Below are 26,020 nucleotides of genomic sequence, written 5' to 3' on the forward strand. Positions count from 1 at the left end.
ACGCCATACTAATTCAGAAGTGGGCCATGCAAAAAAACAAAAGCACTGACATTGGGAGACAGCGGAAAATGGACAAACACCGCGCCCTCCTGAGTAGATTCCAGTTTTCAGTTATTTCCACCCTTAACTAGAACGGGAAATCGCCCATCCCCCACAAAATACACACGCAAACAAGGCCGAAGAAATAGCTGGGATGTGTGTGTATAAGAACAATATTACATAATTATAATCAGATAATGTTGGTTCCAGCTACAACAACGCATTGTACCATTAGAAATTATTGAATTAATATATATTTGTGTTTTTGTATGTGTGTGTGTGTGAACGTGAATACATGTAAATACAGCGAAGACATCCCTACTGCAGTAGTTAATTGTGTTATTGATATTAGGAAACGGCTAATAACACTTTGACGACGCTTTCTACAGGTTAGTCGATTTTTAATGTGGTGGTTTTAACGGCACATTGTTACATTCCAGGAGCACTGCATAATCCCTAACAAAAAAGGAAAAATCATTTTCTTCTGCCTGGTACAGCAACACCTGCCAGCATAAGTCACTGTTGGACTCCACAGTGTTCATTTTCCTTTCGTTTGCAAACTATAAAAGCTATATTCGTGTAACGTCACACTATTGCTAGTGTAGCCTTTTACAGAGGGCTGTATTGCTTTAATAGCCAGCGCAGGCTCCAAAGAGCAGGATTAAGTTTCCGCGCCTCCCAGACGGGAGTGGACCTGGTCAACGTCTCGGACCCCGAGCTGCACACGTTTGTTGGAGACATTTATTATGGACTTTTCCAAGGAGGCAAAGTGCGCCAGTGTGGGGTGGGCTGGGCGGGAGGCGCTCCAAATTCACAAGTAAGTAAAGGTGTGGACTATTGCAGCCCGGAGACGAGCTCTGAGACGCACTTCAGTCGTGCCTTTGTCTGCACCATGTCGTGCTAAATAAATTAGTCCCTGGAGATCCTTTTACTTGGCGCGATCGCTGCTCTCAAGTGTAAAAGGCTGGTTGCGTCCCGAGGGGGACTTAATGATGAATTTAATAATTAATGGAAGCCCAGTCGTGAATTATAATGGGTAGAAAGAGAGTGGTCTTTGCTTGGATACATACCTGTATGTTATGTATATATGCTTGTCGTTCTTTCACACATGTACTGCATTTGGGTTGAATTAATAATTTATACATAAGGCCACCTCATCTTGAGGAATGGATTCTGGTTCCACCTTCCTTAATACTGTCCACGCCCGCACACTCTCCTCCTGGACAAGAATTCTATTCTATCGCATGACGTTTTTCTAGTACAGGGTTCGCCTCCCTTGCGCTATAGTATAGTGTATACATCTGCTTCCAATACACGAACTTTATTACAGTACCGACCACTGTAAATATAAATCTACAGATGTTCTGATCTTCTTGTGTTCTTATGAAATGCTAACTCTGTGATAACATTGTAAATATAAACAGCAAATGTGATATATTAATGCAATCTCTGTAACACGCTCTAGCGTTCTCCTTGATTATGTCCAAGCTACAGGAAACCTAAAGAAAAAGTGATTAAATATACACAAATATAACCGTGGGGATACTAAGCAAAGAAGCACGTTTTACAAAGAAGAGAAGGACATTTATAGCGCAAATGCAGCACTGTGGCGGAAGGACGTCGACATTCACCCTATATTCTATCTTTAATATGGAATATATAGGTATGCATACATAAGAGCAGTGCAAGTCCTCGTAGATTCCCTTGCAACTTTCTCTCTCTTTCATGGCTACTTTCCCCATACATATGAAGGTATGCTTCCCATCAAGAACCACGACCATGGCACAAAGACTCCTCTCTGTGGCACAGAAGGGAAACCAGCCAAGAGGTTGCCTACAGTTTGCAAAACTGTCACCAGACGTTGTCAAGGGTGTCCCAGGAACCTCCAAGGCCTGGCACTGCGAACACTTTTCACAGGGTGACTGACACACAGTCAGGAAACACACTTGAGGCCATGGCTCTGTGCAAGGTATATGCAACATATAGACAATGAGGAGGGTTCCTGAAGAGGGTGGGCGCTGTCAGTGGCTGCACCCCAGTAGAGGCACTGAGGGCCTCTCTCTTGGTAAAGGTTCAAGCTATAGGCATACAGCATGATTTAGGCTCGTGAGATCACAGCTTTCCCACTGAAGATGGAATGCATACATCTACTCAGGTGGTATATATCAAACACATCATTGTGTATATTGTGCAATGGCTGCCCCACACTAGCCAACCATGGCAAACACATATTATGTCCCCGTCTCCTAAAACGGAATCACCTGTTGGGTCCTTGAGGAAGGCCTGTTTGACTGGAAGCCATGGCATGTCCATGTTTTACATGTTTTCATTCTGTGTTGCTGACTTTCAGTTGAGGTTTTTAACATGGTTAAAATTGTCATGTAATGAATGAATACACTTTTATGTATTTTGCGTTAAAATGTATGCCGGACGTTAATTATTTATGGTTTAGCTGATCTGACTGCACTTTGTAAATTGTATGCATCCCTGTTTTCTATTATTGTGGTCTCTTCGAGATATGGAACTGTGTTGCTGGTGATGACTTTCTCCCATTACTGGTATGTATGTGAACTGCGTGGGGACACACATCACTTTCTCTAGTCTGACGTCAACACTTGTGCCAGATTTAAAAGTTGGAAGGAGGAGTACCCTGGGTACAGTGAGAGATCATTGAGGTGAGGGTGAAGGAGTCTGAAGATTCTGCCTTGTAAGTGAAGGCCGGCTGATTGTTAGAGCTTTTGTTTCTAAAAGGGCCAATGCCATGCCTTGTCTCACTCAGGTGTTGTGTCAGTAACCTCATGCTCCCTGTGGAAGCACACGGAGGCTAGCTACACCTGAGGTCTGCGCCCTAGAGATAACCTTGAACTTTGGCCACTCACGCTGCCACGGGGGTCTTGGTCTTTACACTTAATGCCACATTTTTATGATGGGTGAGGCTACTCCTCGTTCCAACTCCATTTGTACACTGGTGTTTCTGCACAGGCTCATATTGCTTCGATGAATGCTGGACTACTCTTTTTACATGCCTAGCATATCCCCAACCCCTTAAAAGCTCTGTCCTATAATAAGCCTGCATCTTTTGTCTTCGAAGCTTCATACCAAGCACCTTTTTATTTGATTATTATTCCTCTTTCCACTGCGGGCCCTTCTCTGACTACCTGGTGTTTGACTGTCCTTTGTGTCCTGACTTGCTTTTGATCACCTAAAATTGATGTACCTTGTCCAATAGAATACCGACATGGACTTGACTGTCTCAGCTTCTTCTTGAATAACCTCTCCCCTTAGTGAGCTTGGCTTGCAGTTTCTTTAAGATTTTCATGGATATTCTTTAAGAACTCTGAATTACTGGCGCTTATAGACATTTTACTACATTTTCCTACTTCTCAATCTTCAGCCAATGTCAATTGCCTTGTAATTACTCTACTACAGATAGGTTTTTATTGGTTGGTGTCATTTTCCGTACTAACTCGTTGTTATTGTGTCCTGCAGGACAGTGTCTAGTGTTTGTACATTTAGTGCTCCCACCAGCCACTGCTTGAGAACTGGCTTCCACACTCACCCCACACCTGTCAATCACAGGTGTCACCGGTTAGGTGACCTTGCTAATGAAAGTCTCAGAAGAGGGGGGCGCATTGTGCAAGCCCTGCTACCCCTGAACCAGCATTTCCATTGTATCGCGAGGCCTGCAGTGTTTTGCAACCTGCCGTGACCGATTGAGATGCCTACTGCACCCCTAGTGGCAGTTTGCCACACAGCAGCCGCGGTGCGTCCATTTGTGCCCAGTTAAAATATTGCTATGTGGGCGATCAGTTTTGTCCAAAGCTGCTCCATGTGCTTTGTATGTATGTATGTATGTATGTATGTGTGTGTGTGTGTGTGTGTATGTATATAAATATATACATACACACACACACAATTGAGCAGCACTTTCTCCTTCGTTGTGGTTGAATCATTTAGTCCATATTCAAAACAGTTTGTTAATGACTGTTCAGCGAGTAGGTGAATGTCCCTGTTAACGATATCACGTACCTTAAAGAAATGAGGTGTCTGCAGTGAATCAGAAAATGTAGTGCTCCCCCACCCTCAAACCTTTACATCCATTTTAGCTTATAAGTTATTGTCTTGTGCATTGTTTTGTTAACCCCTTCGAAGCTAATGACGAGCTGGGCTCGTCATGGCGCTTACCTGCCGTGCGCGGGTGACAAGGCCAGCTCGTCATGATTTATGGACTTTTTGTTTTTTTAGCGCAGGACGGGAAAACGCCTAGCAGCCATGTGGTTAATATTCGCCTTGAAGCTAGGCTTCCTCCTGCACTTTGTGTGTTATAAATAAATACAAGGGTTTACTCTGGGTACGGATCCTGAGACCTCGCATCCCACAAGGAGTGGTCTACTTACTTTTCTAGGGTTATGTGCAGTGCTTAATTTGAACCGGTGGCTGCAGGTTGGTCCCACCGGCAGTTCTTTTTGGGGACCACCACTTAATAAATCTCTCCGCGCCTATCAAAAATGAATTTGTCTGTAATGTAAAACTCTCCAATACCTTTGGGAAGAGTTCGCTTTGTACAAAACTGCAAAAGTAATCTGTCTTGCCCGTTTTTTGTTTTTTTAGAACAAAAGCTTTATTGTACAACCTTAATCTATAGACACGTCCCAGTGCTAGCAGTATGTAGACACTGGGAGTGATATGTCATGTGTGCCACATGTCGCTGTCCTGATGAATAACACAGACACACTAATGTGTGGCCTTGTCACCAGGACTGAGGGCACACCCGATCTGTTTTTCTCCAGCTGTCCGATTCGACGTGACACGCGTTCCGTTTACTAACATGAACTGCTGCTCATTAGGAATAGGGAACTTGGTGCCTGGGGGTCTGTTCTGTTGGTCTGTGTGCCTGGGGGTCTGTTTTTCTGTGTGCCTGGGGGTCTGTTTTTCTGTGTGCATGGGGGTCTGTTCTGTGTGCATGGGGGTCTGTTGTTCTGTGTGCATGGGGGTCTGTTGTTCTGTGTGCATGGGGGTCTGTTGTTCTGTGTGCCTGGGGGTCTGTTGTTCTGTCGGCCTGGGGGTCTGCTGTTCTGTGTGTATGGGGGTGTGTGTTGTTCTGTGTGTGGGGGGGTCTGTTCTATGTTCCTGGGGGTCTCTTGTTCTGTGTGCCTGGGGCGGTCTGTTGTTCTGTGTGCCTGGGGGCCGGTTTTTCTGTGTGCCTGGGGTGGTTTGTTGTTCTGTGTGCCAGGGGGCCGGTTGTTCAGTGTGCCAGGGGGCCGGTTGTTCAGTGTCCCTGGGGTGGTCTGTTGTTCTGTGTGCATGGGGGTCTGTTGTTCTGTGTGCATGGGGGTCTGTTGTTCTGTGTGTGGGGGGGGGTCTCTTGTTCTGTTTGCCTGGGGTCTGTTGTTCTGTCGGCATGGGGGTCTGCCCGATGGTATGTATGCATGTGGTACTATAGGTGTGTTAGTCTGAGAGTGCATGGATGTTTACATGCATGTATCATCTATGTCGAGTCAACATGTGCTTGGATGGTGTGTATCTGTATTTACTATAAAAGTCAAACACATTCGCTTTGCCAATATTTGGATTTCATCTCACTTCAAAAGCAAATTTAAAGTCTAATTTTACGCCCACTTTACCTCTCAGCCTTGGTCATGGTTCCTCTAGAGAGATAACGGATGCAGAAATCTGACATTAATAGAAACAGAGTGGCTGGCTTTTATCTGGTATAAATGCTATCCCCAAGGCCTGTGAGTATGAGTTTTTATGAAATTGCATTTCTGCATCTTGCCTAGCTGCAGGGAGGAGGTTAATATTGTTGTGTAGATATCTCAGTGCACAGGCGGCTGTGGCAAATTACTCAGGACATAAATACAGTGGGGAGTTCATTGCATTGATTGTAATTCTTTTCCCAAACACATGTAAACTCAAACATTCTCACACATGCAAACAGCCAAAAACACCAGCACATGTAAACGCAAACCTGCTCACACATGCAAACAGCCACAAACACCAGCACATGTAAACTCAACCATACTCACACATGCACACAGCCACAAACACCAGAGACCAACAAGCAGACAACCACATCCACTCACTTATTCTGATAATGGGAAGTTCCAGGCTCAAGCATGCGTACCGGAGGGCCCTAGAACAGGTGAGGTGCCAAAGATATAAAGACAACACTCCTAGCATTACAGAGTAAAGCTCATTCTCTTTCCGGGTTTTTCAAAGCTGTTCCGCTTAGAAAAGGGTCAGTTCCTCTTGAGCATTCCACAAGAGTGACTCGCAGAGTAGCTACAGCAAGAGTCACGTGCTGCTTCCTGGGTGTATAGGCCTATGGGGAAGGCATATGAGTCATCAGTCATTGCTTCATAGGTTCCTCGCAGTGACCGTGTGTAGGAACTGTATAATTTGATCATTCAATAGTCCTATTGTATGGCTAAGCAGACCTTGAAGTTCAGATTTTTTCTTTTTTGAGTTTTATATAGCGCGAACTAGACCTGAGACATCGGTTATCGGAGCGCTTTACATGAGCACCAGTTTCGTTATAGATGAACACCTTCATTTTTTTATTGGTAGGCACGGGAAGATTAAGTGATTTGCCCTGAATCACAGGATGTAGAGTGTTGTTGCTGAGACTCTAACCAGGTTACCCAGCTTCGAAGCCGACCACTCTAGCCGAAAGGCTACATCCTCTCCCCTTGATTGTTGATTGTAGTCAATCGGTCACAATTATGCAGCTCTCCTGTACGGATCGCTCATAGTGTTCTATTTACTTAATAAAAAATGTTTGGGGAAAACAACAAAAATGTTTGCCCATATAACGTTATTTTGTATTGCACGTTCTTTAAATGCCATTGTCGACATCCGCCATGCCGCTGTGCTTTTTCCTTGAGGCACATGTCTTTTCAATGCCATCTGAAATTCCTGCAGAGATTGGATGGGCCACATATTGGGTGATGTGGAGTTTCAGTGTAGAAGGACAGAGATGTAAAAGTCCCAGAACTAGGAGGCATACATAGTGGCTTTGGTGTTGTTTGAAGGTTGTGATTGGTGGATCTAAGGTTCTGATCTGGTGTGTAGTATGGTAGAGTGTCAGAGAGGGTGTTGGGAGCCGTGCCATTTGCTGATTTGAAAGTTGTGATTGGTGAATCTAAAGTTCCGAGTTGGTGTGTAGCATGGTAGGGTGTCAGAGAGTAGGTTGAATGCCATGTCATTTGCTGATTTGTATGTCCATGTAAGTGGTTTGAATACGGTCCTGTTCTTGAAAGTCAGCCAGTTGGCCTGGTGACAGGATTCAGTCTGAGCATAATAGGATGGAATGTATGAAGCTCTGTGGTTATACTGAATAAGCAGCTACCTATGTTATGCCATCTATTAATGTAATAACTGCACTTTCACAATTGCTTTATTAACCTTCCTGCTTTCTCAAATTTGCTTGAAAATGCACGATTTTTATTCTTTTTTTTCAAAATTTTCTGGGGGGGGGTTATCCCCCCAAACCCCCCTTTTGGGGTTCGGGCTCGATCGCTGCGCTCGCTCGCTATGGTGCTGTATGCAAATCACTTTGCGCCCCACCACTTTCAAATGTCACCCACCGCCCCTGGATTTTGTATTCCTCAGTTGACGGAAAAAATAGATCCAAGTGTGAAAGGCTGCTTAACCCCGACTCACTTGATCTTTTTGATTGATTTGAGAAACTGTAAATCCTTAAATTTATTAGCGATCGAAGAATTCAAACAGTTTTAAAAGTTCCAGAGCTGGTGGTTCTTGTGTCATCGTTGGAAAAGCGACAAGGAATGCAGGATGGCATGCTGTCTGCCTATTGCTACTGAGGCTGGAGTAAGATAGTGCCAGGTCCCTGATTCCAAGATGTGCGGAACTCTTCTGTGCGTTTTCCTTCACCTGAAAGTACCAGTATCACCATATTTGCTGCATCTGGTATCCGAGAATACCGTACTGTTATTCCGATATTTCCCCCAAAATGAGCAATAACAACATGAATCCCTGTTTGAAGCTTTATTCCTTCTTTGCAGGCCGCGCTTCCCCTACATATGTCGCTTAAATATTCTAGAAGAAATATCTGGGGATAAATCATTCCTTGCTATTTCTGAATTGACTACACCAATAGGTTGTGGCCGAAATGGGAAGTTTACTCACTCCTGTAATAGAGAGCTAAAAGTTTTATTTCATATTATGAAATAGTATTGCTCAATATTTTTAATTGTTTTTTAAAACAATAAATCTCTTGTATAATGTTATCTTCATTTTTCACTGTTCACAACAGCTAAAAGTTTTATTTCATATTATGAAATAGTATTGCTCAATATTTTTAATTGTTTTTTAAAACAATAAATCTCTTGTATAATGTTATCTTCATTTTTCACTGTTCACAACACAGTACAAAACACAAAGGTTAAACAGCTGGCTTGTTTACACCAACGTTTTGACAGCAATTATACATGTAGAATTTACGTATGAAAATATTAGCAAAACCATGCTAGAAAGACACCATCACCAATGAGCAAGACTAAATGTGCATTACCAGGGCGGCTTTAGCACTGGTGGTGCCCCGTGCAGCAATGTTTGGTGGCGCCCCCCAATGACCACCTTTGTTAGGCATTCCCTCACTGCCACTCTTCAACAGTGCCCCTCAACTCTTCATAACTACTCTCTCAGATATGCATTAAAATAGTTTTATAGCACCACTCATACCAGTTTAGTGTGTCAGACCCTATTACATGACAAATATTACACAGAGACAATCAATCCAGTGACGTAGCTAGCCCTTTGGCTGCCCATGGGGGCAGTGCTGGCTTTTTGGCAGTGTGTGCGGTGCCGCCGCACCAGGTGCCAAGGTCAGGGGGCGCCATTCGTGCTCTGAAATTGGCACCAGTCACATTGCCCAAAAGCCTGCACTGTCGAACACTGTTGTCCCTCTGTCTATTCCATAATGTTAAACGTCGTAGAAATAGAAAAGAGAAAACAGTGTTAAACAGATCAGGAGACACGCTTTTATGCCCCCCATATGCTGCTTATGAATCAGAAAAAAAATAAAAGTTTTGGCGTGAACGTTCGGGGACTTTTATTTAATTGATCTACGCACAAAGAGCAGAACTCCGCTCTCTACTTTCACTTTCAGTTTGTCTTCTTACCTTGACACCTGGTGCGGTGGCACCGCTCGCACCGCCCAAAAGCCGGCACTGTACATTACAAGTGTCAATTTTTCTGGTCATAGGCATTAAAAAACAACATTGTATATGAACCTTAAGTCCATTCACAAGTTAAATTGGTTTCTGGAAATAATTAATATATCATGGGATGTAGGACAGAATATTCTTATTGGCAGGACAGTTCTCCATAACTCTGACCTTGCCTACCTGAACAGTCATATTCACTTACACCAACCTTCACACACCTCTGCTCTGCCAGTCTCTCACTAGCACCCCATACATACACAAAAGCAAAGAAGGGGGCCAGGCCTTCTCGTACCTGGTCCCAAAATCCTAGGATGACCTCCCTCAACACATCAGAGTCTCCTCCTCTCTTCTTGAATTTCGTAAGAAGCTATACCTTGCTTTTCAAGTAAGGCCAGTGGGATGGCTTCACAGACCAGCTACAGAGTGCCAGGATACCCTCACTTGCGATTAGTGTGCGATAAAAACACTGATAACATAACAGTTCTTTAATTGTCCCAGGGGTAGGTTGAAAGGTAGCTATCCTCCGAGAAAGGTCCCAAAGCATTTTAACCCTAGTGAGTGTTTGGTCTCCTCAGAAATGGGGCCTAGTTGACAAGAAATATTCTAGTTACAATAGCGGTGTAAAACGTTTTGTTTTGTAGTGGTCACTCATGTATGTAGCAGTTTACCTTAAGGTTTGGATTTAAAATGTCCAGTGTGTTTAATGGTGTCGGTGCTATTTGCAAAGAACAACAAAATATTGCAATTTAAGTAAAGTCATATTACATAACGTTGGGTTTTAGTCATGGTCCCATAGGCAGAGGAGTATTTCTAAAGATACCTTAATGCAATTGATGAAAATGAATCCAGAGTTGTCACATTAGAAATTGTTTCACCATGGTAAGCATCTATATGGTGGATGACACAATGAGTATATCCTTTCATTAGTATTGCAGTTATTGCAAATGTAACATAGTTTCTGTAGCCTGACAACCCGAGGTACATATGTGTTTGTGCATCCAGGCCATCAAGGGAGTTGGGGTTCATCTTTATTATAGAAATCATACAGGGTTTTAAGGCTAAGTGATGAAAATAAATATACATTTGGGTGCGTAGTATTTGGATTAGTATTGTGGTTATTACACATTAGCATTTTGGTTATTGCACATTCGTCCTGTGGTTATTGCAAATAATATATATCAATGTTATGGTTTTACCGAGAGAGAGGGAGAGAGAGAGTTAGACAATGAGAGATGGAGAGAGAAACATTGTGATATTTCTTTCGAAATTCTGTTTAATTGGCAATGACTGTTACACAAGTGAGAATCAATTCGCTAAGGTTCAGGATAATTTTGCCTGACCCTGCACTAGAGGACATGGAGAGGCCTACATTGAGCTGTTGTGTGGCCTAATTTAACTATGCGTTGCTTGTTATGACTTTCAGTGTCACTTCTGTCAAATACCCACACAAATGTGTCCTCTGTCTCCAAACATGTCTGAGGTAGGTGGGAAGGAAGTAGGGGTTACTTTGGCGTTACTTTGGTGATGGTAGCTACTGAATTCAATAAAGATGATCCTACAATGTTGAGTCACAGTAGGTTCCATCGCTAATTGTCAGGGACAGCACCTACCTCCCGAGCACCTGAACCCTACATAGTAAAGGAAAAGGGAATACAGTGCCTGAAATACTGCCCTAATGCTTACTCAAAAACTGGTTCTCACACCAACCTGTCACATCTCCAAAGCAAACATGAGCCGCGGTTTCCACCCTCGGCACCTAGGCAGGTCCTGATAGTGTGCAGGAGGCAGAACAAAGTGCTGCAGAATGTGATGAGGCACCCTAGAGAAGTATCATGAGACAACTGACTCTAGGGCAGCAGGGATAATGGAGCAGCTACAACAAGTTCAGGGGATAAAACATTTTAGAACATTGTAAAGAATGTTGTGAAGACTCCACAGCAGCATCTGGAAATTCCCAATAACTTTCCATTCACATGACCAACTCATGCGATGTTGATTATTGTGACCTTTAATATGTTATTCCACTAGTGCAAAGAGTAAAAGTCATATTTTAACTTACAATTGACACAGAGTCTAACCATGCAAACATAGAAAACTGACTGTACAAGTTGTGCCTCAGCAAGTCAGTATCCCTACATGGCGGAACCTGCTGCTTGCCATGGGGTCTCGGTTCCTCCTGCCCAAAGGAGAAGGGTTTCTCTTATGCTACATAATACATTTTTATATGTGTGGAATTTGTTTTAAATAAGATAGTGAAAAGGTGCATGTGGCTATCTGGCCTGTGTGGCACAAATCAGGGGCATGTATGTAAACCATATTTCGGTTGAACCTTATAAAGAAGTATCACTCCCATATTTGGCTGTATATAAACAGACACCTATGAGCCAAAACAGATGTCACAAAAATTAAACATACTGATTCCATTTCACACTATTAACCACAACCAGTTAGGTAAGCAGCCATACCACCAGCACCATCATGCATATTACCTATAAGTGTACAGATACATTTAAAACAATGACAAAACAACACCAACACCAATGAGTGTTGGAGGACTATCTCAAAGAAATTTTGCTATCAGCTCCCATTTTGGTTTGCACACTAAGATGCACGAGCTGCTAACACCTAGCCAGGGTTTATTGGACTGATGTTCAAAAAGAATTAAGTGACTGAGACCTCCTCAAAATTAATACTGAGGTGTACAAAGTCCCCCCCCCCCCTTAAAATTCCAATATTACCCAGCATCTTCAAAATAAACAAAAATAGGCAAATTATTGAAACAGAAAATAGTAAACCTAAATTAAACAACTGCAAAAAATGTAAAGTAACTCTAATATGAATTCAGTTAACTAAAACTTCAAAAACGAATCCAAACATAATGCAATAAAAATCTAAATACAAAAACATAACTATATCTAAATCTACAAAACTTAACGCACAATTTAATCGTGATCCTACAGACTAATAAAAACGTTTTATTATTGGTAACTTAATGGTAACAAGATTGTTTTTTTGGACGTCTTTATTTATATCTGTTAACTATTTTGGTAGTTTGTAATGTACAACACATTACATACATCTCAAGGTGTTATTCATTGTGAATCAAAATCAAGAGGGGATAGGAAATAGGTAAAACAACGTTGCTATCCTTACAACTGTTTTGTGAAGAAGTGGAATATCTGCATTTCTGTTGAGTACGAAGGAAGTTGCAGAAGAATTTTGTTATGGCTGGACACCAGCTGCCACCTGAAGAAGAAGATCTGTACCCCAAAGGTAGAATTAAGTCCAGGCTAGATTACTGCCATGGCCTTGGGCCTATATTTAGTAAGGATTGCAAGACTGGGTACATATGTGAAGGCCCTGATGTGCAGGGATATGCATCTCAAGGCCACAACTTTGAAATGGCGGTGGTAGTTGGCAGGAAGCTTGAGGAAGCCCATCCAGCAGTTAAGATGACTCTGGAAGAAGCCTTTTGGGCAGTTTGAATCTTTCTCAAAGGGAAGCCTATAATGTCTTTTAAAAGGGCATTGCCAAAGTCTGATATAGGAATAATTAATGACTACTTTATAAACATGATATCTGATTGATGTGTGATTGGGGCATCAAAGAAAAGTTTGTCCACGGGTAACTGACTCACATGAACATGTCTTACGGTGGGAACGTTCTTGTCCTACATTCTTTGAGTGAGATGTTCAGAACCGAGCTATCCTTCCGCTCTTAAGGTTCCTACAATCAGGATTTTTTTTTGTGACATCTATGCAGAACATGTTCTTGTTCATCTATGTCTGTATGGTCTTAAGCGTTAAAGATATATACTATTATTAATGACAACTGATAAGCCTTGAGTCTCCTGAATGCCATTTCTACTTTTTTGCAACGTATACAAACATCCCTTTATTGTAAGGGTAAACAGGAGTTTGGATATTGTGTAGAGTTCCCTGTTAGCAATTAAACAATGTTCTCTCTGTAGGAAAATGAGGACTTCAATTCAAAGATGATGCATTTTGAATGGTACTCAGCTGAGACAAGGACTTTTACTTACAGTGTTACTCTGTGGTAACCCAGGGCTCCTCTATCACATTTTAAACTAAAACAATATTAGTCTCTGTGCCTAGAGACTGGGTGCGGATTCAATTTCAGACACTGTCTAGTGGCAAACTCTGAGTGCCATTTTGATACTACTGATGTAAAAATGCCAGTCTATGACATTCCTCTATGTGCCACTGGCCACTGTGCCTTATGCAACCCACTGCACTGCCAGCTCCAATATATAATAGATATGTTGTGATATTCTCTACATGGCTCAGCAGCTACCACTGAGCCACAGAGCTAGCCGTAGACAAAATATTCGGGAAAATTCTAGTTTGAAAATTAACAAAGTGATATCAAAATAGAAATGATACCATGTTGATGTGAAACTAAGAGTGTGTGAAATGATACATCTGAGAAGCTTTCCATTGGTGACAAATGTCACAATTTTCACCATAGCAGAACTTTGCCTTCCACTGGAATTGCCTGCCAATGCATATTTAGTACTGCAGATTATTCCCACCAAATATTCATTTTGAGAGCTTTTTATCCTGCAAAACTAACTATGGAAAGAATTTCTAACCATCTACTTTTTTTGTTAAACTTCACCCACTCTATAAGGGCCTTCCCAAGTATGAGTTGTTTGGTGCAGATCTGATTAACAGGGCTGGAATCATTGATTCACATAGGTATTTATTCCCCTGCACCCTGCTATTTCAAGTTTGAGTCCCTGAAATTGTGAATACCCGACAGATCTGAAATAACTAGGTCTTTTTCCACATGCATATCTCCTATTCAGGGAACTTTTCGATTCTAACTTACCACCTGCACTGATAATGTGGTCAGTGAAGACCTTGGAGAGTGTTGAGGGAAAGCCAGCCTCTAGGTCAGTGTGGGGCACTGTTACATGCTCCCCTTGGTGCTGGTGATGATTGGTGGGACCGAGCAGTGCGTCTGCCACTAACACTTTCCTAGAACTACATCCACTTTCCACACCATGAAAAACTGTGCTTGGGTGTGGTTTTCCAATAGCTTGTGATTCCACATGCTGAAATACCAGAACGCTTGGGCTCAGCCTCACAGAAGGCAATGTCAAGGATGTTTTTTTTTTAAACCTATGGAATATTAGTGTACACCACCTTTCTGTAACTCTATTAGAAAGAAGAAGTGGGTAAAGAGTATATTTTTTGCATAAAGAAAAAGGGAAGTTATTTATGTGTCATTGGGCTTAGAAAGCAACTTAAAAATAACTCTCCTAGCCTGCATCAGACTGATCCTGGCATCTTTACGTGGCCAAGTTGCAAAAACTTCGTAGATTTTTAACTGACCTGCTCCCTTGTCTATGAAGGTGTCCTTAATAAGTGCTTTGTATTCTTCTCTCCATTCCCAGCTGCTAGATCCCAATCCAGAAGAGCGATTTTCCAAGTTGACTGACATTCAAGACTTTCCCTACCTCGCTGATGTGAACTGGGATGCTGTTTTAGAGAAGAGTATAGTCCCAGCATTCACTCCAATGGTAAGGAAAACGCTATAAAGAGGAACAGGCAAAGACATGTTGAAGGGCCAATTCATCAAAGATTTTCTTTGGTGACTTCCCAGGTTGCAATGTTCAGTTGAAGAATTATCTACCACTAGATGCGCCCGTTCTTGAAACCAGCCTAATGTTTTTTTAATGTTGAAAGGAAGGTTAAGGTGTGGGCACATGGTGGGAGGCTGAAATCACGCTGCCGTTTTGTGTACTTATTTGTCTGCCTTAAAGCCATTAGCTTGTCAAGCACCTTTTCTTGGCTCTTGGAAGTTAACTTGCTGATATTTTTCTGGAAGGTCTTACCTCTTTCCGCATAAAGATGCTTACCGCATGCAGTGGGTGTTCATGTGTTGTGCCCAAAATGGCCCAGCAGACCAATGGGAAGCAAAGCAAATGACTTTAGGCAGAGACACAAACTCCTAAAGGCGAATGCTGCACAATGATTGCCTCAGGGCAGCACTGGACTGTGCCCCTCTGGTATTATTCTGATGAGCTGCAGGGTTTGGGGGCTGCTCTCAAAGCAAGATGAGCTTCCATGACCCATCCTTGACAAAGGTTGTGACCGATTTCAGATTCACAGAGGGGTATTTTGCATTGTTGACTTGTAACATTCCCTACACCCTCTTCCCCGGTAAAACCTTCCAGGTATCACCTAAAGGAATGTGTACCAGGTAATGATGGAATAGGAAAAATGTTTGATTTCACATTATTCCCTGTTGCAAACTTCAAAAGTCGGATTCCGGATATTAAACTGCCCGGGGGAAGAGAGCAGGAAGTGTGGTAACTGCATTTCACCATTTTCCTTTCACTTCCCGATAATTTCAATGAGGACAGATTGATGGGGTGTGTGGATTGTTGAACGTGCATATTGTGCTATAAGCATTTTGATTGCCTGGATACAGTGTGCCAAAAATTCTGTGTATGCAGGACAAAACCGTGGTGCTGTGGTATAGATGTGCTATATTTGCAGAAGTTTCTCGTGTAGTTTACGGAGCACCTCTAGTGGACCTTCAGTTCTTTTCTGTTTTCATTGCGCCTATGATAAGACCGTCGCTGTGAAATACACTCAATATTGCTGACAGAACACAGATCACCTCCATCCCTTGGTCATTGTGGGACTAGGTGTTCCACAAGGATCCTCCCTATCCCCAACATTGTTCAATCTAGTCATGGAACCACTCACCGCACTGCTTCAAGCATCTAATGTGCAATTTCACATGTACGCAGACGATACCCAACTCTACCTTAAAATGCAAACCCCTGAAGACATCAAACTACTCAACACAATGCTTAGGAACACACAGACATGGCTGGCAGAGAATCATCTCAAACTTAACGCTCTAAAATGGAATTCCTTCTAATAGCACCTCCCGCCAAAGTCCCCATCACTCAGGCTTGGCTGAAACATCTCACTGCACTCAACACTCAACCTACCATCGTGGACTCAGCAAAATCTTTAGGCATAACCCTCAACTGCAATCTCAATATGCAGCATCATATCAGCAATGCAACGAAGGAAGCTAATTTCCAAATCAATACATTTAGGAAGCTGAAACCCCTCCTCCCAGCCAATGACTTCAGGACTGCAGTCCAAGCCCTAGTTATCCCTCGAGTAGATTATGGAAGTGTCGCGCACTGTGGCCTCCCCATATCGTCAACCGCACCCCTAAGAGCCTCTATTAATGCTGCAGCGAGACTCATCACTGGCTCAAAAAAATGCTTACACATCTCTCCTGACTTAAAATCCTTGAATTGGCTAAAATACGAAGCTAGAATACACCTGAAAATCGCGTGCATGACACACAAGGCTATACACCACAACTCGCCCAGTTACCTCGCTCAGAAATTGACAATCTCGGGTGGCTCAAGAGCCACAAGAAGTGCAGAAAATCTTCTTATGAAACCACAAAGACTCCACAAGAAAAAAACAAATAAACACTCCTTCTCAGGGATGCAGCCAAGGATCTGGAATGCCCTCCCTCCAGAAACCAGACTTATCTCATCCACGGCATCCTTCAAAAAATAAGTAAAATCGATCCTCTTGGCTAAATTCACATGAATATAGGCTAAGGAAATCGCGAGACTCATAATATTTCCTTTTATGACAATGACTGGCCAAACCACCTATGCACCTTTGCTACCTTGCCTTGACTCTATGGATAACCATTTGCTCTTCTTTGCACAAAATGCCTTGTTAATTATTCTTTTGTCTTTATATCCCATACGTGTGTAAAGCGCTCTGATATCCGTGAGGATCTTGTTCGCGCTCTATAAAACTTTCAAAATAAATAAATAAATATTCACTAGTATACTCCCTGCGTTCTGGAAAGGAGAAGTGGGACTTGAATGTGTGCCTTACTTCAAAAACATCTTCACTCTGCATGCATGCCCTTCGTAATATCCTTGTCCATCAACCATACGTGGCTGGTATGTAGATCCTGTCATGGTGGCAGATGGTCCATTCCTGGGACGAAATCAAAGGCACGGGATAAAGGGCTTTGAGCATTGCCTCCGGGGCTCACTATGGGCGATGGGAAGAGAGGTGCCATCTGTGCATGAACTGCCACGCGAAGGCAAAAGGGAAGGCCGTTGTTTCCACTTTACATACCAATCTAAGTAGGTGACGGAGGTGCATATCTTCTTGAACGGAGAATATATATCAAAGCAAAATCTTTTTATTATGTGAGTTATTGCAGAACACACTACACTAGAAACATGAAGCAAATACTGCAGCACTATAGCCTGTATGCCTTAATGCAGAATGCATCTTTCCCTCTCTATTGTGACAGGGCCAAAGATTGGGTCAAGCATCTGTTTCCTGGGGTTGTCCTAACCATAGAACTGGACTTTCACCCTATCATGGGTCTGATGCCTCACCTCTTGTTTCTTTGTTACTTTATCCCTCTGCTGCACTGGGTGTGGAAGAGGATTTAGTATACCTTGCGTGCTACTGTGGGGCTGCAGAGGGATTATATCTGTGTGTTGGATGCTGGCATTGATTTCAGTGGACATGTTTAGGACATCCATTCTCTTGACTTGAAGAGGGGTTGAGTGGGTCAAGGGATGACAAGGGGAAGACCAAGTGAGAAGAAAGCAAGCCATCCACTAGCAATGTCGCCATAAATCTGCTTGCAGCATGTGTCTGCCAACTTGGGGAGAAGTGTGGCTCAGGGGTTAGAGGCGGCAGACCTGGAGCCTGAGTTCGGCCCGGGACCAGGGTTCAATTCCCCGCCTCGGCGGGTCTTGGGCTCAAAAATTCCACGGACTCGTTAATTCTCGCTCCGGTGCCTCCTCGACTCACGGGTTCACACTCTGCGACTCTGGGCAATAGCTTGCTTAATCTCCACAACGGCCCCTCGCAGCGGGATGCCTGGCTTTCACCTTGTGGATACCCTGCCAGGGTTATCTCACAGGGGAATACCAGGACGGGTTCCCTAAGCAAGCGCTGAGATGCCCCAGGGTAAGTCGTGCGCTATATAAGTTTCATTCATTTCATTCATTTCAACTTGTCTATATTTTATTTCATAGCTGACATAGTGTGTGGCACATCATTTTTGTCCTCATCACTTTCCAACTCCATGTTCAGCTTAAGCTGGGATAGATTCCACTCCAGGGTTCTCCAAGTACAGCTAGATAACAGATGCAGGCGTACTGACGCTACAACTTCACGGCCACAAGCTGTGGCTGGCAATGCATTTCCATGGCCTTTGCCTAATTTATATTTTCAAAAATAGATGTAGGATACAAACGTACTTTTGAGGAGTCCATCACCAGAGATGCCAAATGTTGGGTTTGCCGAACACAGGTGTTGCTGAATACTAAAGGCCTTATTACAAGTATAGCGGCATTGGGACCGCACACTCATGGTGGTGGTCCGACTGCCACCACTACAGCGGTCCAACTGCCGTATTACGATCATGGTGGTGGGACTGCCACAAGACCGCTGCCACCACCAGGATCCAGGATCCAGGATCCTGCGGTGTTGGGGAAAGCAGGCAGAAATTGCAGTGGCAATGCCATCACCGCCAAGCAGAATCCGACCTGCCTTTCCACCAAGCATTAAAAAAAAGAGGGATCTCAGGATGAAGTGCTTGGCGGAAAGGAATGGAAAGTAGCCCACAACAGCGAATGCGTGCAGAGGGCACAGGATGTGCCCCCCTCCCCCTCAAAAGGTGCACGACTATGATATGCTGTTTAGGCTCTCCTCTGAGCCAAACATACCCGCTGCCATGAGACCACTGCTGCCACACCGCCACCCCTGGATTGAACTCAGAATTCGGTGGGTGGTTTCACCACAGACTTGGCAGTCTTCCTGCACCGCCCTGGTGGCGGTCCTACAGGAAGGCCGACAAACTCGTAATCAGGGCCTAAAACTGCATTTTTTCCGCCACCCATCACTTGGACTCCTATCTTGCTGGTTCTTTTTCATTCTGCTTTCTCATTTTGTCACTGTTTTCCTGTATTTTTCTTCCTCCTTGTTCCCTTTTCAGCATATCACTGTCTTACTGTGGGTCAAACTCTGATGATGAAAGACCCTATCATTTAAAATGAGTGGTGGTTTCCACCCCCTGCAAACAACAGCCATTCATCTTCAGAGTTTCACCCACAGGAAGACAGAGACATTCCAAAAAGGGAAAAAGGAGGAAGAAAATGTTGTACTACCCTTGGCTTTGCCTTCTGTTGTGATCAGATCACAACAGAAGACAAAAGCAGGCACAGATAACACTGTAACTATACAGCCGCTTCTGGTTCAACAATAAGAGCACAATATGCCTCAGCTTCAACTGGAACATTGAAGGACAAGCGGCCACAAGTGATTACTGTGCTAAGGAACTGCATGTGTTATTTCCTAAATTACCAAAGCCTTGAATGATTGCACACACGGCAAATACCACAGAGTTGGTTCCCGAAGTACACCCTGAGTAACAACACAGAACATAACAGTGTGATGAATGAAACACTATAGTAATTCACGTGAATATGATTGAAGCCAGCTCTTGATATTGAAATTATCAGAAATGAATAATGGTGTTTGCCTAGGTTGATAAAGGATAGTGGTAGTAAACCATAGTCTACCATCTGAGTAATTGGCTTGGACTTAAACCCCATATCTGAGATGTTGGTAGAGAATCAAATTGCAACTAGCTGACAGTCTGACCTTTACTCTTCAGAAGGGCCGTCTGAACTGTGACCCAACATTTGAGCTGGAGGAAATGATCTTGGAGTCCAAGCCTCTCCACAAGAAGAAGAAGAGACTCGCCAAGAAAGTTAAGGACACAGGGAAGAGTCGCTCCCATGCACAGGTGAGTGTCCACTGCATTCCCATGATAGGTTTATAGCCTTCTGTAATTTCACTGAAGACCAACATGTAATGCACTTGCTCAATAAAGCCAAAGTTTAATCTGTCAGACACAAGGAAATGATGTGCCGTCCATCTTATTTCAACAAGGCTGCATTTCAAGTTTATTCCTGTTTGGTAATATTTCTCGGAGTTACAGCAAAATTCACTGAGTGAATTTACACTAAAGTTTAAATTAAATTAGAACTTTACTTAGCTTGATTTTTGAGTCAGTGTAAATTCATGTAGTAGTTATTTGAGATATTATTATTTTAATAATATAGTAGTGAGTTGGCATCAAAGAGTTAAAATGTATAAATATCATGTCAGGTTAGACTTACAAGCTAGAAGCTCATGTGTTTTGTCCATTACATATGAGTTTTTCAAGAAAGTAATTGGCTGATCAATTTCTTCAATAAATATTTTCACTATTTTGAAATTCCTAAATTCTGCACAATTCGTAATACCGGGGGAATTTTCTGTCACCGGGGCATAATCTGTGTCATTTCGATAATCTCACACTACTCTTTGTTATGAGAAATTCCCTTAAAATTATGCCACTACACCACTTCATGTAATTACATGCACATGTTTGTGCAAGTGTAAAGAAACAGGCAAACAACTTGAATGTGAGTGGCTGGTGTTTGTGATGCTAGCTTTTTTTTTTTTGCTCTTTTTTTTACCGCAATATGCATTCAAAATGGATGTAAGGGCACATTTCACACTGGCAGTTTTGACAATAAAAAATGTAATTTCAAGTCATTATTAAAATTCTTGCTAATTTAAACAGAAGTAAATAACACAAATTTAATGCTCCCCTACAAATTTGCTTACTCTTCATAGTGGAATCAATTTCACAGGGAGAAAGGAGCACAATGACAAAAGTTAGAGGAGTTAAATATGATTACAAAGGTGTGGAACAAGTGTAAGAAACTTTGCCAAGAATGCACCTACCCTCAAGTAAATTTGAAAGTGTTCTCAAATTTATGAGCACACAGTCCCCATTTAGTATCTGGAAATGCAAACCATTTCCCACAATTGCAAATATCAGAGAACTTGCATATTTCAGCAATCGAGAATTTCTCAAAATGTGTGAATTTCATTTAAATATGTGGGTGCTATTATTACAGTAAATGCAGTAGTATAAAAACCCAAATATTTCACTGGGAGCCATGAAATATCGAAAAGATTTCAGGGTTCTCGGTGAAAAAATTGGTTTTATCTTCATAAAGACAATTCATCAAATCAGACTGCAGAATATTACCATCATCAATGGCATTAGGATTAAGTGGCATGGAGAAAAAAGTATGTGGCACATTCTCAGTAGCAGTCGGTGGTGGGAGTAGCTGCCGGGCGATGACGTGGGGAGGGGGAGGGGCAGGGTGGGGGTTAGTAATCTATGGATTACGGTGCATTACAGGTAAGTAAACATATAAAAAAAGAAAATTAATTTAGTTGTGCGCACTGCATCCGCAAATGTGATGCAGTGCACGCAATGAAATTCGTTTTCTTTATTTATATGTTTACTTACCTGTAATCCTCCGTAATCCATAGATTACTACCCCCCACCCTGCCCCTCCCCTCCCCACTTCACCGCCCAGCAGCTACTCCCACCATCGACTGCTACTGCACATTCTCCGGTACTAATATTTTCAATGATTGTAGCTAGAAATTACATTTATTGTACCATCTGCAAAATATACCAATAAAGTGGTAAATCATGTGGCAGATGCTGTAATGCCATGATTATGTGGTAAATTCTGCATACAAAGAATCACATAAAATCACTGGCCCTCACTATTGTCCATTGTGTTATCAGCAAATTATTCAGGACAGATAAACAAAATTTAAATCCAGTTGGTGCCTATTGTTAGCAGCACTGTGACGAAAACATCCTATTTAAGCTGCCCTCCCCTCCAAATAAACATGCAATATAAAAAATATATAAAAGATAACATGTGTAATATGTTTCTATAGTGCCATCTTGGGGTTCTGGTGACATTTAGAAAACAATTGGCCTTTGGCCCATTGTTTATGATGTCGCCAGAAAACTTTAATGTCAAACCTAAACCAATTTTTTAAAAACATTTTAAGGCAAGGCCACACACCTTTAAAATTTCAATAAAAGTGAAAAAGACTTGGAGAAACAATTAATATATAACTATTTGATCCAAAATGTGCTAACATGCATTCACAAATAACAAGCACAAGGCTACTGTACAATATGTTACCCACTTAAGGAGATTGACAAAGTGACGAAATGTTGCCATCAAAGACACCATTCGCAGATTCTGTAAATTATCAGTGTAATTTAACCACACCCATCACCACCTTTCATGTTCAGTTCAAGTGATCGTCGAAAATGAATATAACGAAGGCACTCCAATTTAGTGAAAAATGGATTCATAGGGTATAATTTCTCAAATCCTTCGGACATTGATCTCTGACCTGGAAGAGGGAAGAGATTGAGCATAAGTGTTTTTGCTTTAAAAGCCACCTGTTGTATGAGAGCAAGAGAAATGAAGCCAAAAATATCTGTAGCGTATGTGAGCATGCACGGAGCATGCGATGATTAGGTAAACACTTAGAGCTTTGACTAAAAATATGCTCGCTCATATGTAACTGCCTTTATGCACTGTTTTTAACTAGGGTTATAACAGATACCCTAATAAAATATTTCTCTGTTATAAATCCTTTTTAATTTTCACTTACACCTTTGCACTGCACTTATTATTCCCACATAAACACATTTTTGAAGGAGCACTTCTATAGGGTCTGTTTATACCTGATCGGTTTTGTGGTCTCCTCTGTAGACCCACTTCATGATATAATCCACGGTTCATCCCTCTATGATCAAGAGGGTTGGTGGATGGAAGGCTGGAAACCCAGATGATAAGTTTGAACATGGTTACGTGTTTGATGGGAATCCAACCACTCATAAGGGTTTTCTTCTATTCTGCAACTCTTTCTGTGTAGATACAAGTATATGATCACGGTAGGCACACTTAGTGTACAGCATGACATAAGCACCCGGGTTGGCTAGGGCAGGCAGACACGGTACCCACATAGGGACTAGGAGGCTGTGTTGGTGTTCCCTCAGCTCACTTGTAGATCATAGGTTGAGGAGAGCTGAAGTGGCCTGTCAAATTGGGCGTGGAAAACGAAACGGCCAAACTAACAAGCGTACTTCATTTCATCGGGTGGCTACTAATCATTATGCTTGGAACAGTCCACAGTACGTCATCGGGCATCACCATGGTGATAGAAGTCACTGCTGGGCCGGGTCATAATGAAATGCACCTTTATTCTGCATATATATATATATATATAATATGCACAACTGCAGGCACGCAAGGGGGCAATGCCATGGCACTCCTACGAAAGCACCACACCGAAAAACTTAGTTGTCCCTGTCAAGGAAAGGGAGCAGAAAATGTGAAGCAGAAACAGCAAATAAAGTTACTAACAAGCTATGGAAAGAGGTGAAATAGAGAGTTTAAGCCACAGGTAATGCCTGTTCGCTCATCATAGTAGGGACTAACGAGCCGATCTTACAATCTTCTGTCGAGTGGAAAGGAAAAACAGAGCCTGGTCTTGCTTGACAGGTGTACATTTAAAAGGGCCCCTCTGGTAAACGGCATAACTTTGCAGACCCCCAAACACATATCAAATAAAGGAGCATTCTGAAAGGCCGGTTGTTGTGGGTGCACCTTAAGGTTTCTTCTTTCTTTAAAACTTCATTAAAGTCACTGGGCAGTTGAGACTGTCCACGAGTGAGACTGTGAAACCAAGTGCCAGATTTACAGTACACCCACCAACGTTAGGTGTTCTGAAGAATCTGTAGGAATAGGGGCGGCTCTAGGCTCATGGCGGCCCTGGGCAGGGAGCGTAGGTAGGGGGCCCCGGAAGAGAGGGTCCGGGTGGGGTGGAGCGCGGAGGCCAGTGAAGAGAGGGGGGGGTTAGGGTGTTTGGAAGTGGAACAGAGCCGGAGGCCGACAAATCACTGCCAGGGGCCGCCACGCAAATATGTATCCATCCCCAGAGGATTATTATATTAAGGATATATATTGGCATGGTGGCCCCTGGGGTTTGGTGGCCCTGTGGAGGTGCACAGCTTGCACATGCCTAAGGCCGGCCCTGGTAGGAAACAGAAGGCCTTAGGCTTGCCCTAAACAGTCTACAGGAGAGAGGAAGAAGTGGGGTTTCACGGTCGGTTACTAAACAAAAACGGCGGGCCTTTGTCACAGTGCAGGAGATTGCAATCAATGCTGATGTGTTTTCACGAACATGCACACCAGTCCAAAAATGTCTCCAAATCTATATGAATTTTGACAAGTCAGAAAAATACATATCTGACTTTCAGTGATAAAGTTGGCTCCATCCACAGGCGGATCTCCTTTGAATCAACAACAGCTCCTCCACCAACCCCCAGCCTGCTGCATGTCCATCCTTGGATGCAAAAGCCACTTGAGGACTAACACCATTAGTACTGAGGGTGGCCCTTCTAAACTCCTCTTAGCGCCCGCTATTATTCAACAATGAAGATTGCACAAAGTGTCATCAATGAGGCACCAAGCGTTCACGCAAAATGTGCTTCAGGAAGCCACTCTGCACAGTGTGATCAATGGAGTACCTAGAGTTCAACAATATAATTATCAGGTGAATCATTGATTGACAAGGTGTCTAGCATGCAGACAGCATGCTTCCATGCTATCTAGTGTGAACACAGTATGAATGAGTAAGTAACTAGTGTGTATACAGTATTATGACTGAGATACGCAACATGCACACCATATGAAACGTTGTGCGTCCCCTGTATATACGGTATGATCAATTAGGTATCCAGCATGCACATAACATGGCTGAAGAGATATGTTGTATAGATACAGCATTTTGAATAAAAGGTGGACACACAGCAAATCAGTCAGGTATATAGTATGCACGCAACATTATTGAAGAGTTGTCAAGTATGTACTTAGTGTGATAGATGCACTCATCTCATACACACACACACAAATGCACGGTCATGTGACTGACACCCATCCCTTACTGGACGTTCAGAGCCTCCAGCATGCGCAGGAAAGGACTAAATATTGTTGAAGGAGTTTTGCCTGGCCCTGTCGCCTGCTGTGTGCACGCTCACGCAGTAACACTGACAGCTGCTGGAGGTGAAGGGGCTAGGTGGCAGTGACAGTGAGACAGAGCCCTGGTTTGCTTCTTTGAAATTCTTCTGTCAGTTTATCAGCCTCGGCAGTGGTTCAGCGGAAGTCCCTGTCACACTCGGTTGCAGCGCGTGGCGCTGAGTAACGCGAGAGCAGCTCGCGCTGGCCGAACGAAGCACCGTCTGTCAGGTGAATGAAGCTGTCGACAAGGAGACTTAGCCGAAGAGAACTTTCCAGGCGGAGCTTGATCTTAAACGCTTGGCTCTGCTCCAGGCTGCACGCGCGCTTCTGCTGCTGATCTGAAGCGATAGCGCAGGTGAGCCTGTCTCCTAGCTTCAGGCTCCTCCAGCCTCCGTATCAGGCTGAGTGAGTGAGCTCAGGAGGGATGCCTCCTGTAACAGAAGTTCTGTTACCACCTAGATAACCTGCCCAGTCGCATTAATCCTACCTGGGTCGACAAGGCTTGTGAAAAATGACGGGAAAGAAGTTCTGTGGCAGCTGCTGGTGCTTACTATTTGACTCATCAAGCGCATTGACCTGAAAAGCTCCAATTGATTTACAGCTTTATCGGAAAAGGGGAAGAGGAGATAGGTGAGAAATATTTGGAGTCCCTTCCCATTTGACACCCACCCCCAGCCAGGATATACATGCCAAACGATGATAGTGATGGCCCATTAAATAGTGGCTTACTGCCACTCATTTTTTTTTTACTTAAACAAAGCTCTGTTACCAGCGT

At 43.0% G+C, this 26,020-nt stretch overlaps 1 protein-coding gene across 1 annotated transcript in view; it reads left to right on the forward strand.

Annotated features, from left to right (window-relative positions):
• Positions 1-26,020, forward strand: part of LOC147703006 (serine/threonine-protein kinase 32A-like) — a 717,281-nt gene that overhangs the window by 681,807 nt on the left and 9,454 nt on the right. Inside the window, exons 10-11 of the mRNA XM_086928864.1 lie at positions 14,647-14,772; positions 19,956-20,087. Of these exons, the coding sequence (XP_086784990.1) occupies positions 14,647-14,772; positions 19,956-20,087 (258 nt within the window). The remainder of the gene's footprint in view (positions 1-14,646; positions 14,773-19,955; positions 20,088-26,020) is intronic.

The sequence above is a fragment of the Lissotriton vulgaris genome, chromosome 7 (genome assembly GCF_964263255.1).
Source record: "Lissotriton vulgaris chromosome 7, aLisVul1.2, whole genome shotgun sequence".
NCBI classification, from domain to species: Eukaryota; Metazoa; Chordata; class Amphibia; order Caudata; family Salamandridae; genus Lissotriton; species Lissotriton vulgaris.